The sequence below is a fragment of the Poecile atricapillus genome, chromosome 2 (genome assembly GCF_030490865.1).
Source record: "Poecile atricapillus isolate bPoeAtr1 chromosome 2, bPoeAtr1.hap1, whole genome shotgun sequence".
Taxonomy (NCBI): domain Eukaryota; kingdom Metazoa; phylum Chordata; class Aves; order Passeriformes; family Paridae; genus Poecile; species Poecile atricapillus.
This window is the reverse complement of record NC_081250.1, coordinates 1,678,131-1,705,225: the sequence shown is the minus strand read 5'-3', so window position 1 is coordinate 1,705,225 and position 27,095 is coordinate 1,678,131. Positions and strand designations below refer to the sequence as shown.

Here is a 27,095-nt window from a genome sequence, read left to right as displayed (position 1 = left end):
ACACAAATTCATGGAAAAAAAAAAACCCCAATCCAATCAATTTTCCAGGATATTCCGAGGGTTCTCATCCCAATTTTTCCCGATATTCCCAACCGGGATCCATGGAATCCCATTTTCCCGCTATGGAATAATAATAATAATAATAATAATAATAATAATAATAATAATAATAATAATAATAATAATAATAATAATAATAATAATAATAATAATAATAATAATAATAATAATAATAATAATATGATAAAAATCATAATAATGCTAATATAATAATAATAAAAATATAATGATAATGATAATGATAATGATAATGATAATGATAATGATACTAATAATGATAATAATAATAATAATAATATAATGATAAAAATCATAATAATGCTAATATAATAATAATAAAAATATAATGATAATGATAATGATAATGATAATGATGATAATAATAATAAATAATAATAAATTATAATAATAAATTATAATAATGATAATAACATAATAATAAAAAATAATAATAAACATATAATGCTAATGCTAATGCTAATGATGATAATAATAATGATAATGATAATGATAATGATAATGATAATAATAATAATAATAATAATAATAATAATAATAATTCCGGCTCTCACTGGATGGAGAGGCTGAGGAAGAGATCTCCTTTCCAGAGGATGTAAAAATCCTGGATGCAGCCGGACTCGGAGCCCCTCAGGATCCGGGAATTCTCCTCCGTGAAATTCCAGAGGGCTTGGAAGCGATCGTTGAGCAGCACCAGGAGCTGGAAATTCTCCTTTTCCTTCGGATCGTTGGGTTCTGGGAGGGAAAAAAACCGGGAAAAATGCCGTGGGAATGCTGTGATTCCCAAAGAAATTCATGGAATGTGGCCTCTGATAAAAACAAAAGGGAAAAGGGGAAATTCCAAGGAAAAAATTCCATGATTTGGGGAAGCAGGGAGCAAAAAAAAACTGGGAAAACGGATCTGAAAAAGGGGAAAATCTGGGAATTTTCCCAGTTCCTGGAGTTGGTTTTGTTGGAATGGGATAAAATCCATCCCAAACTCTCTGGGAGCTCATCCCGGTGCTCCGGAGGGAAAATTCCCGGTTTTTTCCCCAAGGAATTTCCCAGTTTCCTTGGAATCACCCCCAAGGGAATTCCTGGAATGGCTCCAGGAATTTCCCTGGATTTCGGAGCTGTTTGGATTCCCTGGAGCTCCGGAGAAATTCCCAGGAATTTTCCCAGCCGGGATCAGCCTGGAACGGGAGCAGGGAAAGAGGAGGAGCCAAATTTTAGGGATTTATGGATGAATTCTCCACGGATTCATCCCAAAAAACCACAACCCCGAGCTTGGGCTTCCCGATTTTAGGGAAAACATTCCCAAAAAACTTTTCCCAGTGGGAATTCCAGACAAAAATTCCCTGGATTTACCTGCCTGGAGCAGAGGTTTGAGGATGAGGGCGTCGAGCCGTGCCAGGCACGAGGAGAATTTTTCCTCTTCTTGGAGCAGCGATCCCAGAATTCCCGGCACGGACATGGCCTGGAAAAAACCGGGAATGAATGGAATTCCTGGGAATGGAATCCCTGGGATCCAATCCAAGGGGTTTTATTTTCCTTGGATCGATCTCCAGAGGTTTCTGCAAAGCTTCCCCGCCCTCGGCGGTGATCCCAGCTGGGCCCATCCCAAAAATCCTCGGGAAAAGTTGGGAAAGGGATGGAGACAACTGAGCCCAAGATTCCCAGATTTTCCCAATTTTTCCCAATTTTTCCAATTTTTCCCAATTTTTCTCAAATTTTCTCAATTTTTTCCCAATTTTTTCCCAATTTTTTTTCCAAATTTTCCCAGTTTTTCTCAAATTTTCTCGAATTTTTCCCAGAGTTTTTTCCCAAATTTTCTCAAATTTTCCCAATTTTTCCCAAATTTTCCCAATTCTCCCCAATTTTTCTCAAATTTTCTCCAATTTTTCCCGATTTTTTCTCAAATTTTCCCAATTTTTTCCCTAATTTTCTCAAATTTTTCCCAGTTTTTTCCCCAATTTTCTCAGATTTTCCCAATATTTTTCCCAAATTTTCCCAATTTTTTTTTCTCAATTTTTCCCAATTTTTTTCCTCAAAATTTACGAAATTTTCTCAGATTTTCCCAATTTTTTTTCCCAAATTTTCCCAATTTTTTTTCCAATTTTTCTCAAATTTTCTCAAATTTTTCCCAGAGATTTTCCCAGAGCTTTTTCCCAAATTTTCTCAAATTTCCCCAATTTTTCTCGAATTTTCTCAATTTTTTCCCAAATTTTCCCAATTTTTTTCCCCAAATTTTCCCAAATTTTCCCAATTTTTTTTCTCAAATTTTCCCAATTTTTTTTCCCCAAATTTTCCTAAAACTTCCTGGAGGAAATCCCCCCAATTCCCACAGGAAATTCCCACAATTCCCCAAATTCCTGGGAATTCTGGTTGGGAATTCTGGCTGGGAATATTGCTTGGGAATTACAGCTGGGAATTCCAGTTGGGAATTCCAGTGTGGAATCCCAAGGATCCTGACCTGGCCATTCCCAATCCTGCAGCTTTTTCCCACTCCCATTCCCAAAAATCCTCCCCCTCTGGAATCACCAATCTCCAAATTCCCGCCTTTATCCCCAAATTCCTCTGGAATTTGGGAATTTTTTCCATCCAGAACCCCTTCAGGGCAGGATTTTTGGGATAATCCCACCCGGATTGTCAAATATTCCCACTTTTTTTGCCTTTTGGGAATGCAGGAATCCCCCGGAGCAGCTGCACATTCCAGGAATTCCGGGATTTTCCCTCAGTTTTAATCCAGGCCTAAAACTGAGATGGGAATTTAAACCCGGCCTTTCCTCGGCCTCTTCCCGAAAACCGGAGCCCCTGATCCCGGATTTCCATGGAATTCTGGAGCCTCCAGGAGGTTTTTTTGCCTGGGATCAGCTCCTGGGGAGCCAATGTTATTGATTATATTAATAATTAATATTAATAATTAATAATTAATAATTAATAATTAATAATTAATAATTAATAATTAATAATTAATAATTAATAATTAATAATTAATAATTAATAATTAATAACTAAATGAGCTCCTGAGGGGAGTTTGGGATTTTATTGATTAAATTGGTCCCATTTTGTTCATTAAATCAGCGGGAAATTGGATTTTAATTATTTCAGTTCTTTGATTTTCTTTTATTTATTTTATTTCTATTCTATTTTGGTTTACTTTATTTTTATTTTGTTTTATTTTGTTTTGTTTTATTTTATTTTATTTTATTTTATTTTATTTTATTTTATTTTATTTTATTTTATTTTATTTCATTTCATTTCATTTCATTTCATTTCATTTTTACTTTATTTTTACTTTATTTCATTTCATTTTATATTTTATTTTAGTACATTTTAATTTATTAATATTTTTTATTTAATTTCATTTTATTTTTATTTCATATTTAATTTTATTTATTTTATTTTATTTTATTTTATTTTTTTATCTTTATTTCATATTTATTTTATCTTTGTTTTATCTTTATTTTATTTTTTTTCTATTTTATTTATTTCATTTCTAATTTTTATTTTATATTTTTATTATTTTATTTTATTTTTATTCTATTCTATTTATTCCATTTCTATTTTCTATTTTCTATTTATTTCTTTTATATTTTATATTTTGTATTTTATTTTATATTTTATATTTTATATTTTATATTTTATATTTTATATTTTATTTTTTATATTTTATATTTTATATTTTATTTTTTATATTTTATATTTTATATTTTATATTTTAATTTCATTTCATATTTTATTAACGAAATGATTTTTCCTGAATTATTCCCTTTGAAATTCCCGCTCTCCCTTCCCTGACTCTTTTCCAGCTTTTCTGATTCACCCTGGAATTCCCCGCTGGAAAATCCCCAGGGATAAAAACCGGAATTCCACCGGCAATAAAATTAATTTAATTTTTCCTTATTAAAAAAAATCAACTTTTATTTTAAAAAAATAATAAAATTAAATAATTAAAAATTTATTTAATTTTTTTAGAAATTCCATAAAAATTAGAAATATCTTTTTATAATAAAAATTAAAAATAAGAATAAAAATAAGAATAATAATAATAAGAAGAATGAAAATAAAAATAAAAATAAAAATAAAATAATAAAAATAATAAAAATAATAAAAATAATCAAAATAATCAAAATAATCAAAATAATAAAATAAAATGAAATTAAATGAAATTAAATGAAATAAAATGAAATAAAATGAAATAAAATAAAATAAAATAAAATAAAATAAAATAAAATAAAATAAAATAAAATAAAATAAAATAAAATAAAATAAAAATAGAAATAAAAATATAATAATGATAATGATAATGATAATGATGATGATGATGATGATGATAATAATAATAATAATAATAATAATAATAATAATAATAATAATAATAATAATAATAATAATAATAATCTCATTTTTGGGGGGGAAAAGCACGATTTTCATGGGAAAAATCCCAGAAACTCCTCCCTGAAATTCCCACGCTTCTCCTTAGTGCAAACATTCCCAAATTTCCTGTGGAATAAACCAACCCCGCCCTCAACACAACCCCAAACCCACCCGGGAAATCCCAAATTCCCAGGATTTCGCATGGATTTACCTGGCAGGGAGCGAATTCCCGGCTGGAACAATCTCCGGCAGGCTCGGAAATCTGGGAATTCTCGCTCTTCCCGAGGCTGGAATTTTTCCCTCCCATTTTTCCCTCCCACATCGGGGGCAGAGCCCCAAATCCCAACCTCCCACGGAATTACAAAATCCCGATCCTCGCCATTCCCAAAATTCCTGCTCCTCCTCTTCCCTTTTCCTGAGGTTTTTTAAAATAATCCCGGATTTTCGTATCCCGGATTTTTTTCTTCCCGGATTTTTGTCATCCCGGATTTTCGTATCCCGGATTTTTGTCTTCCCGGATTTTGCTCATCCCGGATTTTTATATCCCGGATTTTTGTATCCCGGATTTTTGTAGTCCCGGATTTTCATATCCCAGAGTTTTGTAATCCTGGATTTTTGTATCCAGGATTTTGCTCATCCCAGATTTTGCTCATCCCGGATTTTTATATCCCGGATTTTTGTAGTCCCGGATTTTTGTAGTCCCGAATTTTCATATCCCAGATTTTTGTAGTCCCGGATTTTTGTAGTCCCGGATTTCCGTATCCCAGATTTTTGTAGTCCCGGATTTTTGTATCCCAGATTTTTGTAGTCCCGGATTTCCGTATCCAGGATTTTGCTCATCCCGGATTTTTCTCATCCCGGATTTTTCTCATCCCGGATTTTTCTCATCCCGGATTTTTCTCATCCCGCCGGGATTTTCGGGAAGTTGAAATTTCGGGAAGTGAAAAGGGAAAAGGTCACGAGGGTTTTGGGTTTTTTTTTGTGGCCCCGCTCTGATCCCGAAAAACCCCAAACTTTGGGATTTGTTTCTCTTCCTCCTCCTCCCTCCAGGCTCCCTCCCATTGGCTGAAAATTCCAGGAAATCCTTGGAAAAGGAGTTGTTTTTTTCCTGTCGTTCGCAGGGAGGGGGGGAGCGCTTCCCTAAAAACCCCAAATCCCGTCCCAAAATTCCCAAATCCCTCGGGCAGGAGATCCCAAACCCCTCAGCCCCAGGAACTTTTCCCTCATCCTAAAAAATCCCCAAATCCGATCCCAAAATTCCCAAATCCCTCGGGCAGGAGCTCCCGGAGTTTCCTGGGCAGCTCAGCCGCCTTTAACCCTTCCCTGTCCTCCTTCAAAACCCCGAAATCGACCCCAAAATTCCCTAACTCGTCCCTCAGGAGATCCCAAACCTCTGAGACCCAGGAGCTCATCCTAAAAAATCCCCAAATCAGATCCCAAAATTCCCAAATCCCTCAGTCAGGAGATCCCGAGGTTTCTGAGCAGCTCAGCCGCCTTTAACCCTTCCCTGCCCTCCTAAAAATCCTAAAAACGACCCCAAAAATTCCCAAATCCCGCTGGGAGGAGCTCCCGGAGTTCTCTGAGCAGCTCAGGAACCTTTAACCCTTCCCTGTCCTCCCCAAAACAATCCCAAATCCGATCCCAAAATTCCCAAATCCCGCGGGAAGGAGATCCCAAACCCCTCAGCCCCAGGAACTTTTCCCTCATCCTAAAAAATCCCCAAGTCCGATCCCAAAATTCTCAAATCCATCGGGAAGGGGAGTCCGGGAGCTCTCTGGGCAGCTCAGACACCTTTAACCCTTCCCTGTCCTCCTAAAAAACCCGAAATCGACCCCACAATTCCCAAATTCGTCCCTCAGGAGATCCCAAACCCCTGAGACCCAGGAATTCTCTCCCCTCCTCCTAAAAACCCCGAAATCCGATCCCAAAATTCCCAAATCCCGCTGGGAGGAGCTCCCGGACATCTCAACCACTTTTAACTCTTTCGTTTCCTCCTTAAAACCCCGAAATCGACCCCAAAATTCCCAAATCCATCCCTCAGGAGATCCCAAACCCCTCAAACCCAGGAATTCTCTCCCTTCTTGCAAAAAAAAAAAATCCTAAATCCGATCCCAAAATTCCCAAATCCATCAGTGAGGAGGTTCCCGAGGTGTCTGAGCAGCTCAACCTTTAACTCTTCCCTGCCCTCCTTAAAAACCCCGAAATCCAACCCCAAAATTCCCAAATTCGTCCATCAGGAGATCCCAAACCTCTCAGCCCCAGGATTCTCTCCCTTCCCCCTAAAAAATCCCGAAATCCCATCCCAAAATTCCCAAATGCATCCGGCAGGAGATCCCAAACCCCCTCAGCCCCAGGAGCTCTCTCTCCTTTTCTAAAAAAAATCCTAAATCCCATCCCAAAATTCCCAAATCCCTCAGCCAGGAGGTTCCCGAAGTCCCAAACCCCTCAGCCCCAGGAATTCTCTTCTCTCCTCCTAAAAAAACCTCAAATCCCATCCCAAAATTCCCAAATCCCTCTGGGAGGAGCTCCCGGAATTCTCTGAGCAGCTCAACCTTTAACTCTTTCCTTTCCTCCCCAAAACCACCCCAAATCCCATCCCAAAATTCCCAAATCCGTCCCTCAGGAGATCCCAAACCCCTCAAACCCAGGAACTCATCCTAAAAAAACCCCAAATCTGATCCCAAAATTCCCAAATCCTGCTGGGAGGAGCTCCCGGAGGTCTCTGAGCAGCTCAGCCGCTTTTAACTCTTTCATTTCCTCCCCAAAACAACCCCAAATCCCAAAATCCCAAAATTCCCAAACTCATCCGACAGGAGATCCCAAACCCCTCAACCCCAGGAGCTCTTTCCATTCTCCCTAAAAAACTCCTAAATCCAATCCCAAAATTCCCAAATCCATTGGGGAGGAGCTCCTGGAGTTCTCTGAGAAGTTCAGGAACCTTTAACCCTTCCCTGTCCTCCCTAAAAACCCCAGATCCCATCCCAAAATTCCCAAATTTATCCGACCGGAGGTCCCAGACCCCTCAGCCCCAGGAACTCTCTCACCTCTTCCCAAAAAAATCCCGAAATCTGATCCCAAAATTCCCAAATTCATCCCTCAGGGGCTCCCAGACACCTCAGCCACTTTTAAACCTTTCCTTTCATCCTAAAAATTCCAAAATTTGACCCCAAAATTCCCAAATTCCTCGGTCGGGAGCTCCCAAACCCCTTTAACCCTTTCCCCCCCTGAAGGATTTGTGGTTCCAGGGGCGTTTTTCCCTCCAAACATTCCAAGATTTTTCCATGGAGAACCCGGAGATGGGAATTGGCAAAATAAAAAATAAAAATCCCAATTCTGGGGACCGACGGCTCCAAAATCCCTGAGAATTCCATGGAAATTCCCACGGGATTCGCTCCGGGATTATCCCAGGTGTTGGAAAAGAACGGGAAACTCGGAATTTCTGGGAATTTCCTTGGATCTGCTCAGCTTGAGGCAGTGAAGGATCCAACACCATAAAAATCGGGATTTTCTCATCCAGGAGATTCCTAAAAATGAGGGAAATCAACTCCGAGCTTGGAATTCTGAGCCGGAATTCCGGGATTTTCACATTCCTGGGAAATCCGGCCGTGATTCCAAAACTCCTGGAAAATGTCCGGGAAAATCCGATCCCGGAATTTTCACTGGGGAGACTCAAAGCCAAAGGATGGGGGGGGATGGGAAAAGAGGCCCCAGGAAAAACCGGGATCGGCAGCGGGAATGTGGAAAAACCAGGATGGAATCCCGGGTTTTATTCCAGGAAATTCAGTTGGAAATTGGGATGGAATTCCAATTTTAATTCCAGGGGAAACCAGTCCAGAATTCCATGTTTAATTCCAGGAAATTCTGTGGGAAACCAGGCCGGAATTCAAAGTTTAATTCCAGATAATTCAGTGGGAATCCAGGATGGAATTCCATGTTTAATTCCAGAGAATTCAGTTGGAAATTGGGATGGAATTCCATGTTTAACTCCTGAAAATTCCAGAGGAATTCAGGATGAAATTCCAAGTTTAATTCCAGAGAATTCAGTGGGAAGCCAGTCTGGAATTCCAAGTTTATTCCAGGAAATTCCGCGGGAATCTGGGATGGAATTCCAAGTGTAATTACAGAAAATTCCAGGGGAATTCAGACTGGAATTCCATGTTTAATTCCTGATAATGCTGCTGGAAACTGGGATGGAATTCCATGTGTAATTCCAAGAAATTCAGTGGGAATTCAGGATAGAATTCCATGTTTAATTCCAGAAAATTCAGCTGGAATCCATGGAATTCCAAGTTTCTTGGGAATGACGGGAAATCTCCGTCTCCATTCCCGACTCAATTCCAGTGGGATGGAATTCCCAGGATGGAATTTCTGGGATGGAATTCCCGGGATCACATTCCCGGTCTCCACGGGAATTCCTCAGATGTGATTTAAAAGGAAAGGCGGCAAAAATTCCCGATATTCCCAAATTTTCCTCCCTGGAGGGCACTGGAGCTTTTCCTACTGGGAATTTTCTGGGATTTTCCCAGATTTTCTCAAATTTTCCCGGATGTTTCCTGGATTTTTCCCCAGATTTTCCTGGATTTTCCCATAAATTCCCAGATTTTCCTGGATTTTTCCCAAATTTTCCCAGATATTCCAAAATTTTCCTGGATTTTCCCCAGATTTTCTCAGATTTTCCCAGATTTAATTGGATTTTTCTGACGTTTTTCTCAAATTTTTCTGAATTTCCCCAGATTTTCTGGAATTCTCTGGGATTTTCCTGAATTTTTCCCAGATTTCCCTGGATTTTCCTATTTTTTTCCAGATTTCCTTGGATTTTTTTTCCAGATTTCCCTGGATATTCCCAAATTTTCCAGGATTTTTCTCAAATTTTTCCCATATTTTCCAAAATTTTCATGTCTTTTCCCAGATTTTCCAAAATTTTCCCAAAAATTTCCAGATTTTCCTGGATGTTTCCTGCATTTTCCCTGGATTTTCCCAGATATTCCCAAATTTTCCCGGATTTTTCCCAAATTTTCCCAATTTAACCTGGATTTTTCCTGGATTTTATTGCATTTCCCTGGATATTCCCAAATTTTCCTAATTTGTTCCCAATTTTTTCCTAGATTTCCCTGAATTTTTCCTGGATTTTCCTGGATTTCCTTTTACATTCCCAAATTTTCCTGGATTTTCCCCAAATTTTCCCCAAATTTCCTGGATTTTTCCTGGATTTTACCCAAAATTCCCAGATTTTCCTGGTTGTTTCCTGCATTTTTCCCAGATTTTTCCCAGATATTCCCAAATTTTCCCGGATTTTTCCCAAATTTTCCCAGATTTTCCAGGATTTTCCTGGATTTTCCCAGCTCCCTGTTCCCCCGGAATCCCGGGAATCTCCGAACATCCAAAAATCCGGGAAGTGACTCCGGGAGTTTGGGAAGGGGGGGTTGGAGAGGATCCCAAATCCCGCCGGAATCCGATCCCAAATTCCCCAGGAATGGGAAAAGGAATTCCCAGGAATTCCCAGGAAAATCCCAAAGGAACCGGGATTTCCCAGCATTCCCATAAAAGCCGGGATGAGGAAAATTTTCCCAACATTCCAAGAAAAAAAAGCGGGATGAGGAGGAAGCCGAGGCGGGAAAGGCCAAATCCTCTCGCCAAGGTTTGGGATCGTTCCCAGGATTATTCCCAAGATTATTCCCAAAATTGTTCCCAGGATTTTTCCAGGATTGTCCCCAAAATTCCTGGGATTTTTCCCAGGATCCTTCCCAGGATTTTTCCCAGAATTCCCAGGATTATTCTCAGGATTATTCCCGGGATTTTTCCCAGGATAATTCCCAGAATTCCCAGGATTTTTCCCAGGATTAAAATAAAATAAAATAAAATAAAATAAAATAAAATAAAATAAAATAAAATAAAATAAAATAAAATAAAATAAAATAAAATAAAATAAAATAAAATAAAATAAAATAAAACAAAATAAAATTTAATTTAATTTAATTTAATTTAATTTAAATAAAATAAAAATGAAATAAAAATGAAATAAAAATGAAATTAAATGAAATAAAATATAAATATAAATAAAATCTAAATAAAGTAAAGTAAAATAAAGTAAAATAAAATAAAATAAAATAAAATAAAATAAAATAAAATAAAATAAAATAAATTTAAATGAAATAAAAATGAAATTAATCTAAATAAAATTACAATATAGGAAAATAAAATAAAAAATAAAAAATAAAAAAAATAAATAAAAATAAAAATAAAAATAAATTTAAAAAAATAGAATAAAATTTAAAAAAATAAAATAAAATAAAATAAAATAAAATAAAATAAAATAAAATAAAATAAAATAAAATAAAATAAATAAAATAAAATAAATAAAATAAAATAATTAAATAAAATTAAATATTTATTAATTAATTAATTAAAAAGTAATTAATTAATTAATTAATTAATTTTTTAACATCCCAAAACCGTTTGGAAAAACAAAAAAATCCCCAAAATTCCAACCATTTCCCCTCCAGCTCGACTGAAATTCCAAATTCTTTTGAATTATTTTTTAATAATTATCATTTTTTTAATAATTATTATTTTTAATGAAAACAAACCCAAAATCCCCTCCTTAAACCTCAAAAAAAAAAAAAAAAATGAAATCCCTGGAAAAATCAAAGGAAAACCGAGAATTCCTGGAATTCTTTTCCCTTTGGAATAAAAAAAACCGGGAGAAGCTCTCGGTGCTCCCGATCCCCCTTCCCGGGGCTCCGCCATCGACACCGCCTCGGCCATGAATCCATGAATCCATCGGCACCTGGAAAACAAGGCTGGAAAAGCTGGAAAAAACCAGGCCGGGAAAGGCGGAAAATTCCCAAATCCAGGGAAAAAAATTAATTGAAATCCCGGGAAAATATTAATTTAAATACCGGGAAAAAATTGAATTAAATCCTGGAAAAAAATTGAATTAAATCCTGGAAAAAATTAATTTAAATCCAGGAAAAAATTAATTTAAATCCCTGGAAAAAATTAATTTAAATCCCGGGAAAAAATCAATTTAAATCCCAGGAAAAAATTAAATTAAATCCCTGGAAAAATAGAAATTAAAGGATGGGTCGGGATCCGCCTTGGAATTCTTTGGGATTTTCCTGCCTGGTCCTGAGCAGATCCAGGATTTCCTTGGCGCAGCTGATCGAGGTGAGGAGGATCCCGCTGGAAAAGTGGGAATGGAGGTCGGGAATGAGGATTTTCCCAAAAAAAAAAAACCGGGAATTTAAGGTGGATCCGAGGAATTCCGAGGGGTTTTGGGTTGGTTTTTTTTTTTAAGGAATTTTTTTGGATGAATTCGGGAATTTTGGGTTTTTTTGGGGGGGGGGGGGGGGAAATGATCCTAAAAATTCCTGGTGGAAATTCCAGATTTTTGGGATGAGTTTTGTTTCTCCTGTTTTCCCTCAATCCCTGGAAAACCTGGAATTCTCTGGGAATTCCTCCCCCTTTCCCCTAAGGATGACTCTGCATTCCCACTCTGCTTCCTTGGGAAAAACCGGGAATGATCCCGGAGGAAATTCCAGAGGGAAATTCCTGCCTGGAATAAACCCAAAAATCCCAGATCCCAAAAACTTCCCCCGCTGGAAATTCCAGCTGGGAATTCCTGGAGCAGAATTTTGCTGCGATTTCTGGGATGGGAGAATTCCAGGAATTTCCCAGGATTTTTGGCCTCTCATCCCTTCCCAATTTTCCAGGATTTCCGGCCTCTCCTCCTTTTCCCTTTTCCAGATTTTTCCCTGGATTTCCAGCCTCTCATCCCTCCCTTCCCATATTTTTTTCCCCAGGATTTCCAGTTTCTCATCCCTTCCCATTTTTCCCAGATTTCTGCTCTTTTCCATATTTTTTCCAGGATTTTTGGCCTCTTATCCCTCCCTTCCCATTTTTTCCAGGACTTTCAGCCTCTTCTTTTCCCTTTCCCATTTTTCCAGGATTTTCATCCTCTCATCCCTGCCCATTTTTCCCAAAATTTCAGGTCTCTCCTCCCTTTCCCTTTTCCAGATTTTTCCCAGGATTTTTCAACCTCTCACCCCTCCCCATTTTTCCAGGATTTCTGGCCTCTCACCCCTGACCTTATCCCGATTTCTTCCAGGATTTTTGGCCTCTTTTCCTTCCCTTCCATATTTTTTTCCCCAGGATTTCCAGTTTCTCATCCCTGTTTTTATCCTGATTTTTCCCAGCATTTCCAACCACTCACCCTCCCATTTTCCAAGGATTTCCAACCTCTTATCCCTTTCACTTTTCCAGATTTTTCCCAGGATTTTTGGCCTCTCATCTCTCCCCATTTTCCCAGAATTTCAGGTCTCTCTTCCCTTTCTCTTTTCCAGATTTTTCCCAGATTTCTGGCCTCTCATCCCTCCCTTTCCATATTTTTTCCCCAGGATTTCCAGTTTCTCATCCCTTCCCATTTTTCCCAGATTTCTGCTCTTTTCCATTTTTTTTCCAGGATTTTTGGCCTCTTATCCCTCCCTTCCCATTTTTTCCAGGACTTTCAGCCTCTTCTTTTCCCTTTCCCATTTTTCCAGGATTTCCATCCTCTCATCCCTCCCCATTTTTCCCAAAATTTCAGGTCTCTCCTCCCTTTCCCTTTTCCAGATTTTTCCCAGGATTTTTCAACCTCTCACCCCTCCCCATTTTTCCAGGATTTCTGGCCTCTCACCCCTGACCTTATCCCGATTTCTTCCAGGATTTTTGGCCTCTTTTCCTTCCCTTCCCATATTTTTTTCCCCAGGATTTCCAGTTTCTCATCCCTCCCCATTTTTCCCAGATTTCTGCTCTTTTCCATATTTTTTCCAGGATTTTTGGCCTCTCCTCCCTTTCCCTTTTCCATATTTTTTTTCCCCAGATTTCTGGTCTCTCATCCCTGCTTTTATCCTGATTTTCCCCAAGATTTCAAACTTCTCATCCCCCCCTCATTTTCCCTGGATTTCCGGTCTCTCCTCCCTTTCCCTTTCCATATTTTTTTTTCCCCCAGCATTTCCGGTTTCTAATCCTTTCCCATTTTTCCAGGATTTTTAGTCTCTCATCCCTCCCTTCCCATTTTTCCCCAGAATTTCCAGCCTCTCTTCCCTCCCTTTCCATATTTTTTCCCTGGGATTTCCAGTTTCTAATCCCCTCCCATTTTTCCAGAATTTCCAGCTTCTCCTCCCTTTCCCTTTTCCAGATTTTTCCCAGGATTTCCAACCTCTCATCCCCCCCATTTTTCCCAGGATTTTTGGCCTCTCATCCCGGCTCTTTCCATATTTTTTTCCCCCAGGAATTCCAGTCTCTCATCCCTGTTTTTATCCTGATTTTTCCCAGCATTTCCAACCACTCACCCTCCCATTTTCCAAGGATTTCCAACCTCTCATCCCTTTCCCTTTTCCAGATTTTTCCCAGGATTTTTGGCCTCTCTTCCCTCCCTTTCCATATTTTTTTCCCCAGGATTTCCAGTTTCTCATCCCTCCCCATTTTCCCAGCATTTCCGGCCTCTCATTCCCACCCCCATTCCTGATTTTCCCAGATTTTCCCCCATCCCGAGCATTCCATAAATCCCAACAACAAATCCCGGAATTTTTTCCCATCCCAGGCCTCTGCTCCAATTCCAGCTTTTCCGACCTTTCCGAGCACTCCCAAGGGGACAAACGAGGCAGAAAATTCCCTGATGGTGCAGAATTCCCAGGGAATTCCAAACAGATGGAAAAATTCGCATTCCTTTTATTCCCAACCCCCAAAAAACTGGGATAAACCAGGGAGAATTCCAGGATTTTCTTTGTTTATCCCGTTTTTTTTCCTGGAAAAGCGAAAGCTCTGAGTTTATTCCTGGAAATAATTGGATAATGGAATTATTCCGAATAATTGGAACAGGAGGAAGGAAAAAAAAACCTGGAGACGGAAAAAATTCCCAAAAAATCCCAAAGATAAGGAAAAAAAAAAAGAAGGGAAAAACCACCAAGAAATATTTGGGAAAATCCCTTTAAATCTTGGATTGGGGAAAAACTCGGATTTGGAAAAAACCCAAAATTTTGGAATTGGGAATAATCCAGAATTCCCAGCTCAGAATTCCCTCAGGGATCAGCTCATTCCAGGAATTCCCAAAAAATCGGGATCCGCTTTGGGGCTGGAATTTGGGATCCATTTTCCAGCTGCTGCTCCGAGGTTTTTCCTGAAAAATCCCACGGAAAATTCGGGATTTTGGGAATTTGGAATTCCCATCCTTTAAGTTTAGGCCGAGTTTCTTTTTCCATCCAAAAAAAATTCCCTAAATTCTCAATCCCAAAATTTCCTTTCTGCTTCTTCCTGGATCAGCATTCCCAAAATTCCTGGGATGAATTTCCATTAGAAAATCATTGGAAAATTGAAGAATTCCAGGAATTTTTCCAGGATTTTTTTTTTTTCCTGTTCTTTCCTCATTCAGCGCCCAAATTCCCTGAGATTCCAATCCTTAAATCCTCATGGAAAAATCCAGGAAGGAATTCCCAACGAGCCGAGAAACCTCATTCCTTAAAATCCCAACATTCCCAAATTTCTGACCAGTGTTTTCATCAATTCCCAGAATTTGGATTTTTTTTTTAATTTTCCCATCCTAAAACCTTTTCTCCCTCTTTCTTTTCCCATTTTTTTCAGGAATTTTCCCATTTCTCCCTCCTTTTTTCCCTGTTTTTTTTTCCCAGTTTATTTTTTTTCCCAGGGTTTTTTTTTCAGGAATTTTCCCTTTTTTTCCTGCCACTTTTCCCTCTTTTTATTCCCATTTTTTTGAGGGAGTTTTTCCCATCCTAAACCCTTTTCTCCCAGTCTATTTTTCAGGAATTTTCCCATTTCTCCCACAGGTTTTCCCTCTTTTTATTCCAAACTTTTTGAAGGAATTTTCCCTTCCTAAACCCTGGTTTCCCAGGGTTTATTTTGGAATTTTCCCTTTTCTCCCATCGGTTTTCCTCTTTTTATTCCCATTTTTTTTCAGGAATTTTCCCATTTCTCCCACCACTTTTCCCTCTTTTTTCCCCCATTTTTTCCAGGAATTTTCCCATTTTCTCCTCTTTTCCCTGCTTTTTTTCCCCAGTTTTTCTTTTTCCCAGTTTATTTTTTTCCGGGAATTTTCCCATTTTCTCCTCTTTTCCCTCTTTTTATTCTGATTTTTTTTTTTCAGGATTTTTCCCTTTTCTCCCACCACTTTTCCCTCTTTCCTTCCCCATTTTTTTTCAGGAATTTTCCCATTTTCTTCTCTTTTCCCTGTTTTTTTCCCTAGCTTTTTTTTTTCCCCCAGTTTATTTTTTCCCAGGAATTTTCCCATTTCCTCCACCTTTCCCTCTTTTTATTCTGATTTTTTCAGGAATTTTCCCATTTTCTCCTCTTTTCCCTGTTTTTTTTTCCCCCAGGTTTTTTTTTTTTTTCCCAGTTTATATTTTTTTCCAGGAATTTTCCCATTTTCTCCTCTTTTCCCTCTTTTTCCTCCTTTTTTTTCAGGATTTTTCCCTTTTCTCCCACCTCTTCTCCCTCTTTCTTTCCCCATTTTTTTCCCAGGAATTTTCCCATTTTTTCCTCTTTTCCCTCTTTTTATTCCCATTTTTTTCCAGGAATTTTCCCATTTTCTCCTCTTTTCCCTGTTTTTTTCCCAAGGCCACGACGGCTCCTCCGAAGCCGAAGCCGGATCCGGTGACGTCGGAGACCGTGGTGATCTGGGGGCTGCGCCTCTGGCAGGTGGTCGGGATCTTCGCCCTCTTCGTCCTCTCCATCAGTGAGTCCCGGAATTCCCGGAATTCCCCATCCCGACGGGAATCCTTCCCGGGAAAATCCCCCCGGAGTTCTTGGGAATGCTGGGAGGGAGCAGGGAGGGATCGGGAATCGGCTGGAGCCGCTCTCCTGGGAATCCGGGAATGCTCGGGAATCTGGGAATGGGGAGGGAATTGTGGAGTGCCCTGGGAATCTGGGAATGGGTCAGGAACCTGGGAATGGGTTGGGAATCTGGGAATGGGTTGGATTGGGAATCATGGAATGCCTTGGGAATCCGGGAATGGAAAGGGAATTGTAGAATAGATTGGGAATCCTGGAGTGCCTTGGGAATCATGGAATGGGTCGAGAATCCAGGAATGGGTTGGATTGGGAATCATGGAATGCTTTGGGTCAGGAATCATGGAATGGGTCGGGAATCGTGGATTGATTTGGATTGGGAATCCTGGGTTGGGTTGGGAATCCTGGAATGGGTCGGGAATCCGGGAATGGGTTGGGAATCATGGATTGATTTGGATTGGGAATCCTGGGTTGGGTTGGGAATCCTGGAATGGGTCGGGAATCCGGGAATGGGTTGGATTTGGAATCATGGAATGCCTTGGGAATCATGGAATGGGTCAGGAATCCGGGAATGGGTCAGGAATCCAGGAATGGGTTGGGAATCATGGATTGATTTGGATTGGGAATCCTGGGTTGGGTTGGGAATCCGGGAATGGGTTGGGAATCCTGGAATGGGTTGGGAATCCGGGAATGGGTTGGGAATCCTGGAATGGGTTGGGAATCCGGGAATGGGTTGGATTGGGAATCATGGAATGCCTTGGGAATCATGGGATGGGTCAGGAATCCAGGAATGGATTAGATTTGGAATTCTGGAATGTGTTGGGAATCCTGGAATGGGTTGGGAATTGTGGAATGCTTTGGGTTGGGATCCATGGAATGGGTTGGGAATCCGGGAATGGTTTGGGTTGGGAATTGTGGATTGGCTTGGATTGGGAATGGTGGAATGGTTTGGGTGGGGATCCATGGAATGCCTTGAGAATCCTGGGATGGATCGGGAATCCCGGAATGCCTTGGGAATCATGGAATGTTTGGGAATCCTGGAATGCCTTGGGAATCCAGGAATGGGAATTGGGTTGGGAATGGATCTCCACGTCCGTTTCATTCCCTGTTTTTCACGGGAAGGGACGTCTTCCCCAAGGAATTTTTGGGATTTTACCACTGGAATGTTTGGAATTCCAAGAATTTCCACTTGGTTTCAGCTGGGATTTGAAACCCCCAGGATTTTTAACCTGGAAGTGCCAAGAACAACGGGAAAAATCCAGGAAAATTGGAATATCCTGAAGGGAAAAGGATCCATGGAAATCATCCAAATCCAACTCCCGGTTCCGGAAATTTGGGAATAAACAGGAAAAGGATTTTTCAGTGGGAAACCGGGAATTGAAATTCCCAAATCCGATAAAAATCCTGAATTCCAGAACCAGGCAAAATTCAAAAATTAGGGAAAGAACCAAATTCCAAACCCAGGTAAAATCCTGAAATTCCAAATCCAGGGAATTCCAGAACCGGGAAAAATCCCAAAATTCCAAATCCAGGGAATTCCAGAACCGGGAAAAATCCCAAAATTCCAAATCCAGGGAATTCCAGAACCGGGGAAAATCCCAAAATTCCAAATCCAGGGAATTCCAGAACCAGGAAAAATCCCGATTTCTGGGAGATCCCAGGGAATGGAAAATCCGGGATAAATCCAGAGCATCCCAAGGGATCCCAGGCTCTCTTTCCAACCCCGCGGGTTTTTTGGGAATTTTGAGGAACTCCTCATCCTTTAAAATCCAATCCCAATGGAATTAATGAGGAAAACTGGGATTCTTCCATCATTCCTCACCTTTTCCTTGGAATTTCTCCCATTCTGCTCCTCCTTTGCTCCGGAGGTTTCCTGGCATATCCCGAAAATTTTAGAAGCCACAGATTTTCCTGGGAGCCGGGAATGGGATTGGAATCCAGAAAATCTGGGAATATCCCGCTTTTCCAGCTTCCTCTTCCCAGTCAGAGCCGCTTTTCCAAGGGCAGAAATCCCGGGATTTGGAACATTCCCAAAGCATCAACTCACCAGGAATTCCTCATGGTCCTCTCCATTCCCAATAACTCACTGGGAATTCCAGCTTTCCCATTCCCAGAAGGTCACTGGGAATTCCAGGTGTCCTGTTCCCAATAACTCCCCAGAATTCCCTGGTTCCCATTCCCAGTCCCTCATGGAATTCCCTGTTCCCATTCCCTGAGGGAATTCCCGTTCCCATTCCCACTAATCCATGGGAATTCCCTGTCTCCTGAGAGAATTCCCTGTTCCTGTTCCCATTCCCTGATGGAATTCCCTGTTCCCATTCCCAATAATCCATGGGAATTCCCTGTTCCTGTTCCCTGAGTGAATTCTTGTTCCCTGATGGAATTCCCTGTTTCTGTTCCCATTCCCTGAGGGAATTCCTGTTCCCATTCCCATTCCCACTAAACCATAGGAATTCCCTGTTCCCGTTCCCTGACAGAATTCCATGTCCCTGTTCCCATTCCTTGATGGAATTCCCTGATCCCATTCCCTGAGGGAATTCCTGTTCCCATTCCCAGTCACTCACAGGAATTCCCTGTTCCCATTCCCTGAGGGAATTCCCATTCCCGTTTCCAGACAGAATTCCCGTTCCCTGATGGAATTCCTGTTCCCATTCCCACTAATCCATGGGAATTCCCTGTTCCCATTCCCCAATGGAATTCCCTGTTCCCATTCCCTGAGGAAGTTCCCGTTGCCCTCTGGAATTCCCTGTTCCCATTCCCATTCCCACTAAACCATTGGAATTCCCTGTTCCCGTTCCCTGACAGAATTCCGTGTTCCCGTTCCCAGTCACTCATGGAATTCCCTGTTCCCATTCCCAATAATCCATGGGAATTCCCTGTCCCCTGACAGAATTCCATGTTCCTGTTCCCATTCCCTGATGGAATTTCCTGTTCCTGTTCCCATTTCCTGAGGGAATTCCCATTCCCTGACAGAATTCTCGTTCCCTGATGGAATTCCCTGTTCCCTGATGGAATTTCCATTCCCCTTCCCTGTTCCCGTTCCCTGTTCCCATTCTCATTCCCTGACAGAATTCCCATTCCCAGTAATCCATGGGAATTCCCGTTATTCCCAGTAATCCCTGGGAATTCCGGTTATTCCCAGTAATCCATGGGAATTCCCGTTCCCATTCCCTGTTCCCATTCCCATTCCTGTTCGCTGACGGAATTCCCATTCCCATTCCCAGTAATCCCCGGGAATTCCCGTTATTCCCAGTAATCCGTGGGAATCCCGGTTATTCCCAGTAATCCGTGGGAATCCCGGTTATTCCCGATAATCCGTGGAATCCCGGATATTCCCGATAACCCCTGGAATCCCGGTTATTTCCGGTAATCCCTGGAATCCCGGTTATTCCCGATAACCCCTGGAATCCCAGTTATTCCCGATAACCCCTGGGATCCCAGTTATTCCTGATAATGCCTGGGAATTCCAGTTATTCCCAGTAACCCCTGGAATCACGGTTATTCCCGATAATCCCTGGAATCCCAGTTATTCCCAGTAATCCCTGGAATTCCGGTTATTCCCAGTTATCCCTGGAATCCTGGTTATTCCCAGTAATCCGTGGGAATCCCGATTATTCCCAGTAATCCATGGGAATCCCGGTTATTCCCGATAACCCCTGGAATCCCGGATATTCCCGATAACCCCTGGAATCCCGGTTATTCCCAGTAATCCCTGGAATCCCGGTTATTCCCGATAACCCCTGGAATCCCGGTTATTCCCGATAATCCCTGGAATCCCGGTTATTCCCAGTAACCCCTGGAATCCCGGATATTCCCGATAACCCCTGGAATCCCGGATATTCCCGATAACCCCTGGAATCCCGGTTATTCCCAGTAATCCCTGGAATCCCGGTTATTCCCGATAACCCCTGGAATCCCGGTTATTCCCGATAACCCATGGAATCCCGGTTATTCCCGATAATCCCTGGAATCCCGGTTATTCCCGATAATCCCTGGAATCCCGGTTATTCCCAGTAACCCCTGGAATCCCAGTTATTCCCGATAATCCCTGGAATCCCAGATATTCCCGATAATCCCTGGAATCCCGGTTATTCCCAGTAACCCCTGGAATCCCGGTTATTCCCAGTAACCCCTGGAATCCCGGTTATTCCCAGTAACCCCTGGAATCCCGGTTATTCCCGATAACCCCCGGAATTCCGGTTATTCCTGATAATGCCTGGGAATTCCAGTTATTCCCAGTAACCCATGGGAATCCTGGTTATTCCCAGTAACCTGTGGGAATTCCAGTTATTCCCAGTTATCCATGGAATTCCCGTTATTCCCAGTAACCCCTGGGAATTCCTGTTCCATTCCCTGATGGAATTCCTGTTCCCGTTCCCTGAGGGAATTCCCATTCCTGTTCCCTGACAGAATTCCCATTCCCAGTAACCCATGGGAATTCCAGTTATTCCCAGTAACCCATGGGAATTCCCATTCCCATTCCCGGATGGAATTCCCATTCCATTCCCGATAATCCCTGGAATCCCGGTTATTCCCGATAATCCCTGGAATCCCGGTTATTCCCAGTAACCCCTGGAATCCCGGTTATTCCCGGTAACCCCTGGAATCCCGGTTATTCCCGATAATCCCTGGAATCCCGGTTATTCCCGATAACCCCTGGAATCCCTGATATTCCCAGTAATCCCTGGAATCCCGGATATTCCCGATAACCCCTGGAATCCCAGTTATTCCCAGTAATCCCTGGAATCCTGGATATTCCCGATAATCCCTGGAATCCCGGTTATTCCCAGTTATCACGCTCTGCTGCCTGTTCAAGTGCCGCATTCCGCGCACTCGGAAGGAGATCGAGGCTCGCTACGCCCAGCGCCAGGCGGCCAAATCCTACGCGGATAAACTGGAGACGGTGCCGCCCCTCGGGGAGCTCACTGACATTCCCGGAGGTAATTCCCGCTTTTTCTTGGAATTCTGGGAGCTAAAACTCCCCCACTGAGCTCACCGACATTCCCAGAGGTAATTCCCGCTTTTCTTTGGAATTCTGGGAGCTAAAACTCCCCCACTGAGCTCACCGACATTCCCGGAGGTAATTCCCACTTTTCTCTGGGAATTCTGGGGTGCAAAGTCCCTAAAAGAGCTCAGTGATGTTCCCAGAGGTAATTCCCACTTTTCTTTGGAATTCTGGGAGCTAAAACTCCCTTCATGAGCTCACCGACATTCCCGGAGGTAATTCCTGCTTTTTCTTGGAATTCTGGAAGTGCAAACTCCCTCCCTGAGCTCACCGACGTTCCCAGAGGTAATTCCCAATTATTTTTGGGATTCTGGGAGCAAAAACTCCCTCCCTGAGCTCATCGATGTTCCTGGAGGTAATTCCCATTTTTCTCCGGGAATTCTGTCTTTTCCTGAGCTCACTGACATTCCAGGAGGTAATTCCCGCTTTTCTTCGGGAATTCTGGGAGGGGAAATTCCCACCATGAGCTCACCCACATTCCCAGAGGTAATTCCCTATTACTTTTGGGATTCTGGGAGCACAAATTCCCTCCCTGAGCTCGTCGATGTTCCCAGAGGTAATTCCTGCTTTTCTCTGGGAATTCTGGGAGTGCAAAGTCCCTCCCTGAGCTCACTGACATTCCCGGAGGTAATTCCTACTTTTCTTTGGGAATTCTGTCTTTTCCTGAGCTCACCCACATTCCAGGAGGTAATTCCCTCTTTTTCTTGGAATTCTGGGAGCTAAAACTCCCCCACTGAGCTCACTGACATTCCCAGGGGTAATTCCCGCTTTTCTCTGGGAATTCTGGGAGTGCGAAGTCCCTCCCTGAGCTCACTGACGTTCCCGGAGGTAATTCCCGCTTTTCTTTGGGAATTCTGGGAGCTAAAACTCCCTCCATGAGCTCACCCACATTCCCTGAGGTAATTCCCACTTTTTCTTGGAATTCTGTCCTTCCCAGAGCTCACCAACATTCCAGGGGGTAATTCCCGCTTTTCTTTGGGAATTCTGGGGACACAAAATCCCTCCCTGAGCTCAGCGATGTTCCTGGAGGTAATTCCAGCTTTTCTTTGGAATTCTGGGAGCTAAAACTCCCTCCCTGAGCTCAGTGGTGTTCCCAGGGGTAATTCCAGCTTTTCTTTGGGAATTCTGTCCTTCCCTGAGCTCACCGACATTCCAGGAGGTAATTCCTGCTTTTTCTTGGAATTCTGGGAGCACAAAGTCCCTCCCTGAGCTCAGTGGTGTTCCCACAGGTAATTCCCATTTTTCTTTGGAATTCTGGGAGCACAAACTCCCTCACTGAGCTCACCAACATTCCAGGAGGTAATTCCCGCTTTTCTCTGGGAATTCTGGGAGTGAAAAGTCCCTAAAAGAGCTCAATGATATTCCCAGACATAATTCCCACTTTTCTTTGGGAATTCTGGGGGTTGGAAATTCCCTCCCTGAGCTCACTGACATTCCCAGAGGTAATTCCCACTTTTCTTTGGGAATTCTGGGAGCACAAAGTCCCTCACTGATCCCACCAACATTCCTGGGGTAATTCCCATTTTTTGGGGGGGAATTCTGGCACCACAAAATTCCTCCCACATTCAGCAGCAGATCCGGATTTTGGGATAAACCCTTTGGATAAAATGGAATTTTCCCATCGCTTCCAGCTGGAATAATTCCTCCATTCCCAAATTAAACTTGGGAAAAACCCTGAAATCCCATTTTTTTCCAAATCCTGCTAAAAAAACTCCATCAAATCCAGCTTTTCCCGCTTTTCTGACTCTTCCAGGAATGGCAATTCCAAACTTTTCCTGGGGAAAAAACCCTGGAATCCTCATCCTGTTTTCCCATCCATTCCCGGCTTTCCCATCAGGAAATTTGGGAATCCGATCCCATCCTTCAAATCTCAAATTCCCATTTATTCCAAGGGAATCCCAGGAGGGATTGGAATTGCTCATTCCCGGTTTTTTTTTTTCCCTCTGGAATTTTTTCTCACTCTCCTTTCCTGATTCCATAGGAAATTCCATTCCCGAAAATCTCCTCCCTCCCTCGGGCCAATCCCGAGCTCTGCGCTCGCTGCCGGTGCTGAAGGAAGAGGATGAGAGGATTTTCCAAGGAATTTAGGGAATTCTCATTCCCGTCCTCCTCTGGCTTCTCTTTTCCAAGATTTCCTCGGATTTTCCGCTTCTCCATTCCTGGATTTTTCTGTTTCTGGGGGTCTGAAACTGGAAATTCCCAGATTTTTCTGTGGAATTTGGAGTCAAACCATGAGAATTCACACAAATCCAGGGATTTTCCAAGGAATTCTGGGAATTCTCATTCCCACCCTCCTCTGGCTTCTCTTTTCCAAGATTTCCTCGGATTTTCCGCTTCTCCATTCCCGGATTTTTCCGTTTCCTCAGCGCTTTTTGGTGGTTTTTTTCCCTCTTTCCTGGGTCTCTCCAGGAGCCAGAATTCCATAAAAACGGCATTTCCAGAATTCGGGATCTCTGGGGGAAGAGGCGGATCCCAAAACTGTGGGAATTTGGGAATTCCTTGGAGAAATTCAGCCCCACCACGGAGAAAAATGTGGAATTCGGAGCTGGGAATTCACACAAATCCCGGGATTTCAGGGGTCTGAAATTGGAAATTCCCAGATTTTCCTGCAAAATTTGGAGTCAGACCATGAGAATTCGCACAAATCCCGGGATTCTGAGGTTCTTAATTGGAAATTCCCAGATTTTCCTGTGGAATTCGGAGCTGACCTCCAGGAATTTGCACAAATCCCGGGATTCTGGATGTCCAAAATTGGCAATTCCCAGATTTTCTTGTGGAATTCAGAATCAAACCATGGGAATTGGCACAAATCCCGGGATTTTCCAAGGAATTCTGGGAATTCTCATTCCCGCTCTCCCGTGGCTTCTCTTTTCCAAGGAAATTTAACTCCAAATTTCATTTAATTAATTTAAATTCCAAATTTAATTCCAAATCAACCCTTGGAATTTTTTTTCCTAAAAAAAATCCTCACTCGGCTGGATGGGAAAATTCCCAGCGGGAATATTTTTGGGAATATTTTCAGGAATATTTTCCCTGGAATTCCTGAGAGTTGGAATTGTGACAATTCCCAGATTTTTTTTTTTTTTTAATCCCCATCAATTCCCTGTTTTTTTTTTATCCTCGGGAACAGCTCAGACGACGGAAGAAAAAAAAGAGGAAGAAATTCCCACGGTATCCGGAAAAGTGGAAAAAACTCCGGGAAAAAAGGAGGGATCCAAAGATTCCAAGAAAAAAGACGGAGAGAAGGAACAGAAGGAAGAATCCAAGAAAGACGGAGGCAAAAAAAAAGACGGGAAAGAGGAAAAAGACGGGAAAGGGGAAAAGGAAAAGGGGGAAAAGGAAAAGGGGGAAAAGGGAAAGGAAACGAAGGAAAAATCCCAAGGGAAAAAGGGGGAAAAAGACGGAGAAGCCGGAAAATCCAACGGGAATTCCAAAACTCCGGCGAAAAAGAAGTGATTTCACGGAAATTCCAGGATTTTTTGGGAATGCTGGGTGAGATTTCCCGGATATTCCCGCAGGATGGGATCGGAACCGCCGGGATTCGGCTCCTCCGAAGGAAAAGCGGGAATTTGGTGGGATAATAAAGGCAAAAAAAAATGGGAATGAGAGGTTGGGAATGAGCAGGGATGAGGAGCCGAAGGAAATTGGGATCGATCCCGAATTTTTTCTTTTTCCGGAGGAGCTGGAAAAGTTGGAGAAAGTTTTCCCGGAATTCTGCAATTCCTCACGGGGGATTTTGGGGATTCCGGGAAAATCCCAAAAGTTTGGGATTCTCCAAAGATTCCAAGAGGTTTTTGGAGATTTGGGAATTTTTCCTCCCTTCTCCGGTGCCTTTTTCCCTGGATTGCTGCAGGGAACAGCCGGAATTCCGTCTTTTCCATGGGATTCAGCCACATTTTCCCAATTTTTTCCCAGGAATTCCGCTCCTCGCTCCTTTCCCGGGAATTCCCTCAGAACAGTTTGATTGGGAGCGGTGTTTTCCCGAATATTTTGGGAATATTCCAGAAATTTCTGCCTTAAAATTTCCAGCTTGGGGGGAAGAATTTAACTCCAGTTTTTTTGGGAATAGCAGGAAAAATCTTGGGAAAATGAAAATTTGGGATATTCTGGAATTTTCTGTCCCATAGGGAGAATTCCATCCCATCCTTTATCCCTGGGAATGGGAATTATTTTTTATTTCATTGATTTGATTCCAATTATTTTCCTGCTGTTTTTCCAATGGGATTTTTTTCCCAATTTTTCCCAATTTTTTCCCAATTTTTTTCCCTTTTTTTGCCATTTTTTCCCATTTTTTTCCCCATCTTTTCCATTTTTTTTCCCTTTTTTTTCCCCCATTTTTTCCCATTTTTTTCCCATTTTTTTCCCATTTTTTCCCACTTTTCCTTGTCCCAATTTTCCTTTCCCTTCTCTCTCAGCCAATTAATCCCAGTGGGAAAACATCCTGGAAAAAAAAAAGGGAATTTTCTGGACTGAGGATGTCACTCAGCTCCAAAAAAATTCCCAAAAATCCCAAATTTCTCAAAAAATTCCCCAAAACCTCAAATTTCTCCAAAAAACTCCCCAAAATCCCAAATTTTTCAAAAAAATTCCCAAGAAATCCCAAATTTCTCAAAAAAAAACCCAAAATACCAAATTACTCCAAATAAATCCCAAAAATCCCAAATTTCTTCAAATAAATCCCAAAAAACCCAAATTTTTCCAAAAAAAATCCCAAAAATCCCAGATTTCTCAAGAAAAATCCCAAAAAATCCCAAATTTCTCCCAAAAAGAAATCCCCAAAATCCCAAATTTTTTTAAAAATCCCAAAAATCCCGAATTTCTCAAAAAATATCCCCAAAATCCCAAATTAAAAAAAAAATGCCCAAAAATCCCAAATTTCTCCAAAAATTTCCCAAAAATCCCAAATTTCTCCCAAAAATCCCAAAATTTTCAAAAAAAACCCCAAAAAAATCACAAATTTCTCAAAAAAAATCCCAAAAATCCCAAATTTTCCACCAAAAACATGGAAAACTTAAGGAGAGAGGTTGGGAAAAATTCCCAGAACATCCAGGAAAATCAGGAATTCTGGGCTTGGGAATTCTGCCCCTGAACACCCAAAATTTCCATCCTCAGGATGAAAAAGTGGGAATAAGGATCCAAATATTGGGATTTTTTTGGAATTTCAAACCCAATCCCAAATTTTCAAGGCTCCTTTTCATCGGGATTTTCCCATTGGATTGGGGCTCAGATCCGTGGGAATTTTGGGATCGGGATATTTATCCCTTAAAAATTCCGGGATGGGATCCAGCTGGGAATTTGGGATGGAGAGGGAAAAGGAGGGGATTTATTCCCGATCCGCTTTTTTTACCGGGAGGAAAAATTCATTCCTTTATTTATTTTTTCCATGGAATTCCTTTTCCCTCATCCGGTTTCCCGTGAAAAAGAATCCAAATCCCGAATAAAAAATTCCTTGGGATTGGGGAATCCGGGAGATTCCTGGGAATGGCTGATTGTTGGGTTTTTGTTTTTTTTTTTTTTTTTTAAAAGGGATTTTTCCATGAAAAACCAAAAATAAATTAATTTTTCCTTCGGGAATGGTTGGGTTTGGAATTCTCAGGGATGGGGGGGAATGCCGGGAATTCCTGGGATTGGAGATTTGGGAATCCATTCCAGGGATTTGGGATTATTTTCCCGGGATTTGGGAATCCATACCTGGGATTTGGGAATCCATTCCCGGGATTTGGGAATATTTTCCTGGGATTTGGGGAATAAATTCCTGGGACTGAGGAATCCATTCCCTGGATCTGGGAATCCACTCCTGGAATTTGGGATTTAGGAATCCATCTGTGGGATTTGGGGAATCTATTCCCAGGATTTGGGAATCCATTCCTGG

The 27,095-nt window shown here is 41.5% G+C and overlaps 2 protein-coding genes across 4 annotated transcripts in view; one reads left to right on the top strand and one right to left on the bottom strand.

Annotated features, from left to right (window-relative positions):
- Window positions 1–5,019, bottom strand: part of ALS2CL (ALS2 C-terminal like) — a 44,192-nt gene extending 39,173 nt beyond the window's left edge. For 2 of the 3 annotated variants that reach the window (XM_058830435.1, XM_058830434.1), the window contains exons 1-3: window positions 4,649–4,987; window positions 1,426–1,534; window positions 633–813 (exon numbers count right to left, since the gene is read on the bottom strand). In XM_058830435.1, the coding sequence (XP_058686418.1) occupies window positions 633–813; window positions 1,426–1,534; window positions 4,649–4,759 (401 nt within the window). In that variant the 5' untranslated portion in view covers window positions 4,760–4,987. The other variant, XM_058830436.1, reaches the window with a different exon arrangement.
- A 6,083-nt stretch (window positions 5,020–11,102) lies between these two features.
- On the top strand, window positions 11,103–25,440 carry TMIE (transmembrane inner ear). The gene is made up of 4 exons (XM_058830454.1): window positions 11,103–11,604; window positions 16,048–16,165; window positions 21,009–21,158; window positions 24,354–25,440. The coding sequence occupies exons 1-4, from the start codon at window positions 11,518–11,520 to the stop codon at window positions 24,677–24,679; spliced, it is 681 nt and encodes a 226-aa protein (XP_058686437.1). The 5' UTR covers window positions 11,103–11,517; the 3' UTR covers window positions 24,680–25,440.
- The last annotated feature ends 1,655 nt before the right edge of the window (window positions 25,441–27,095 follow it).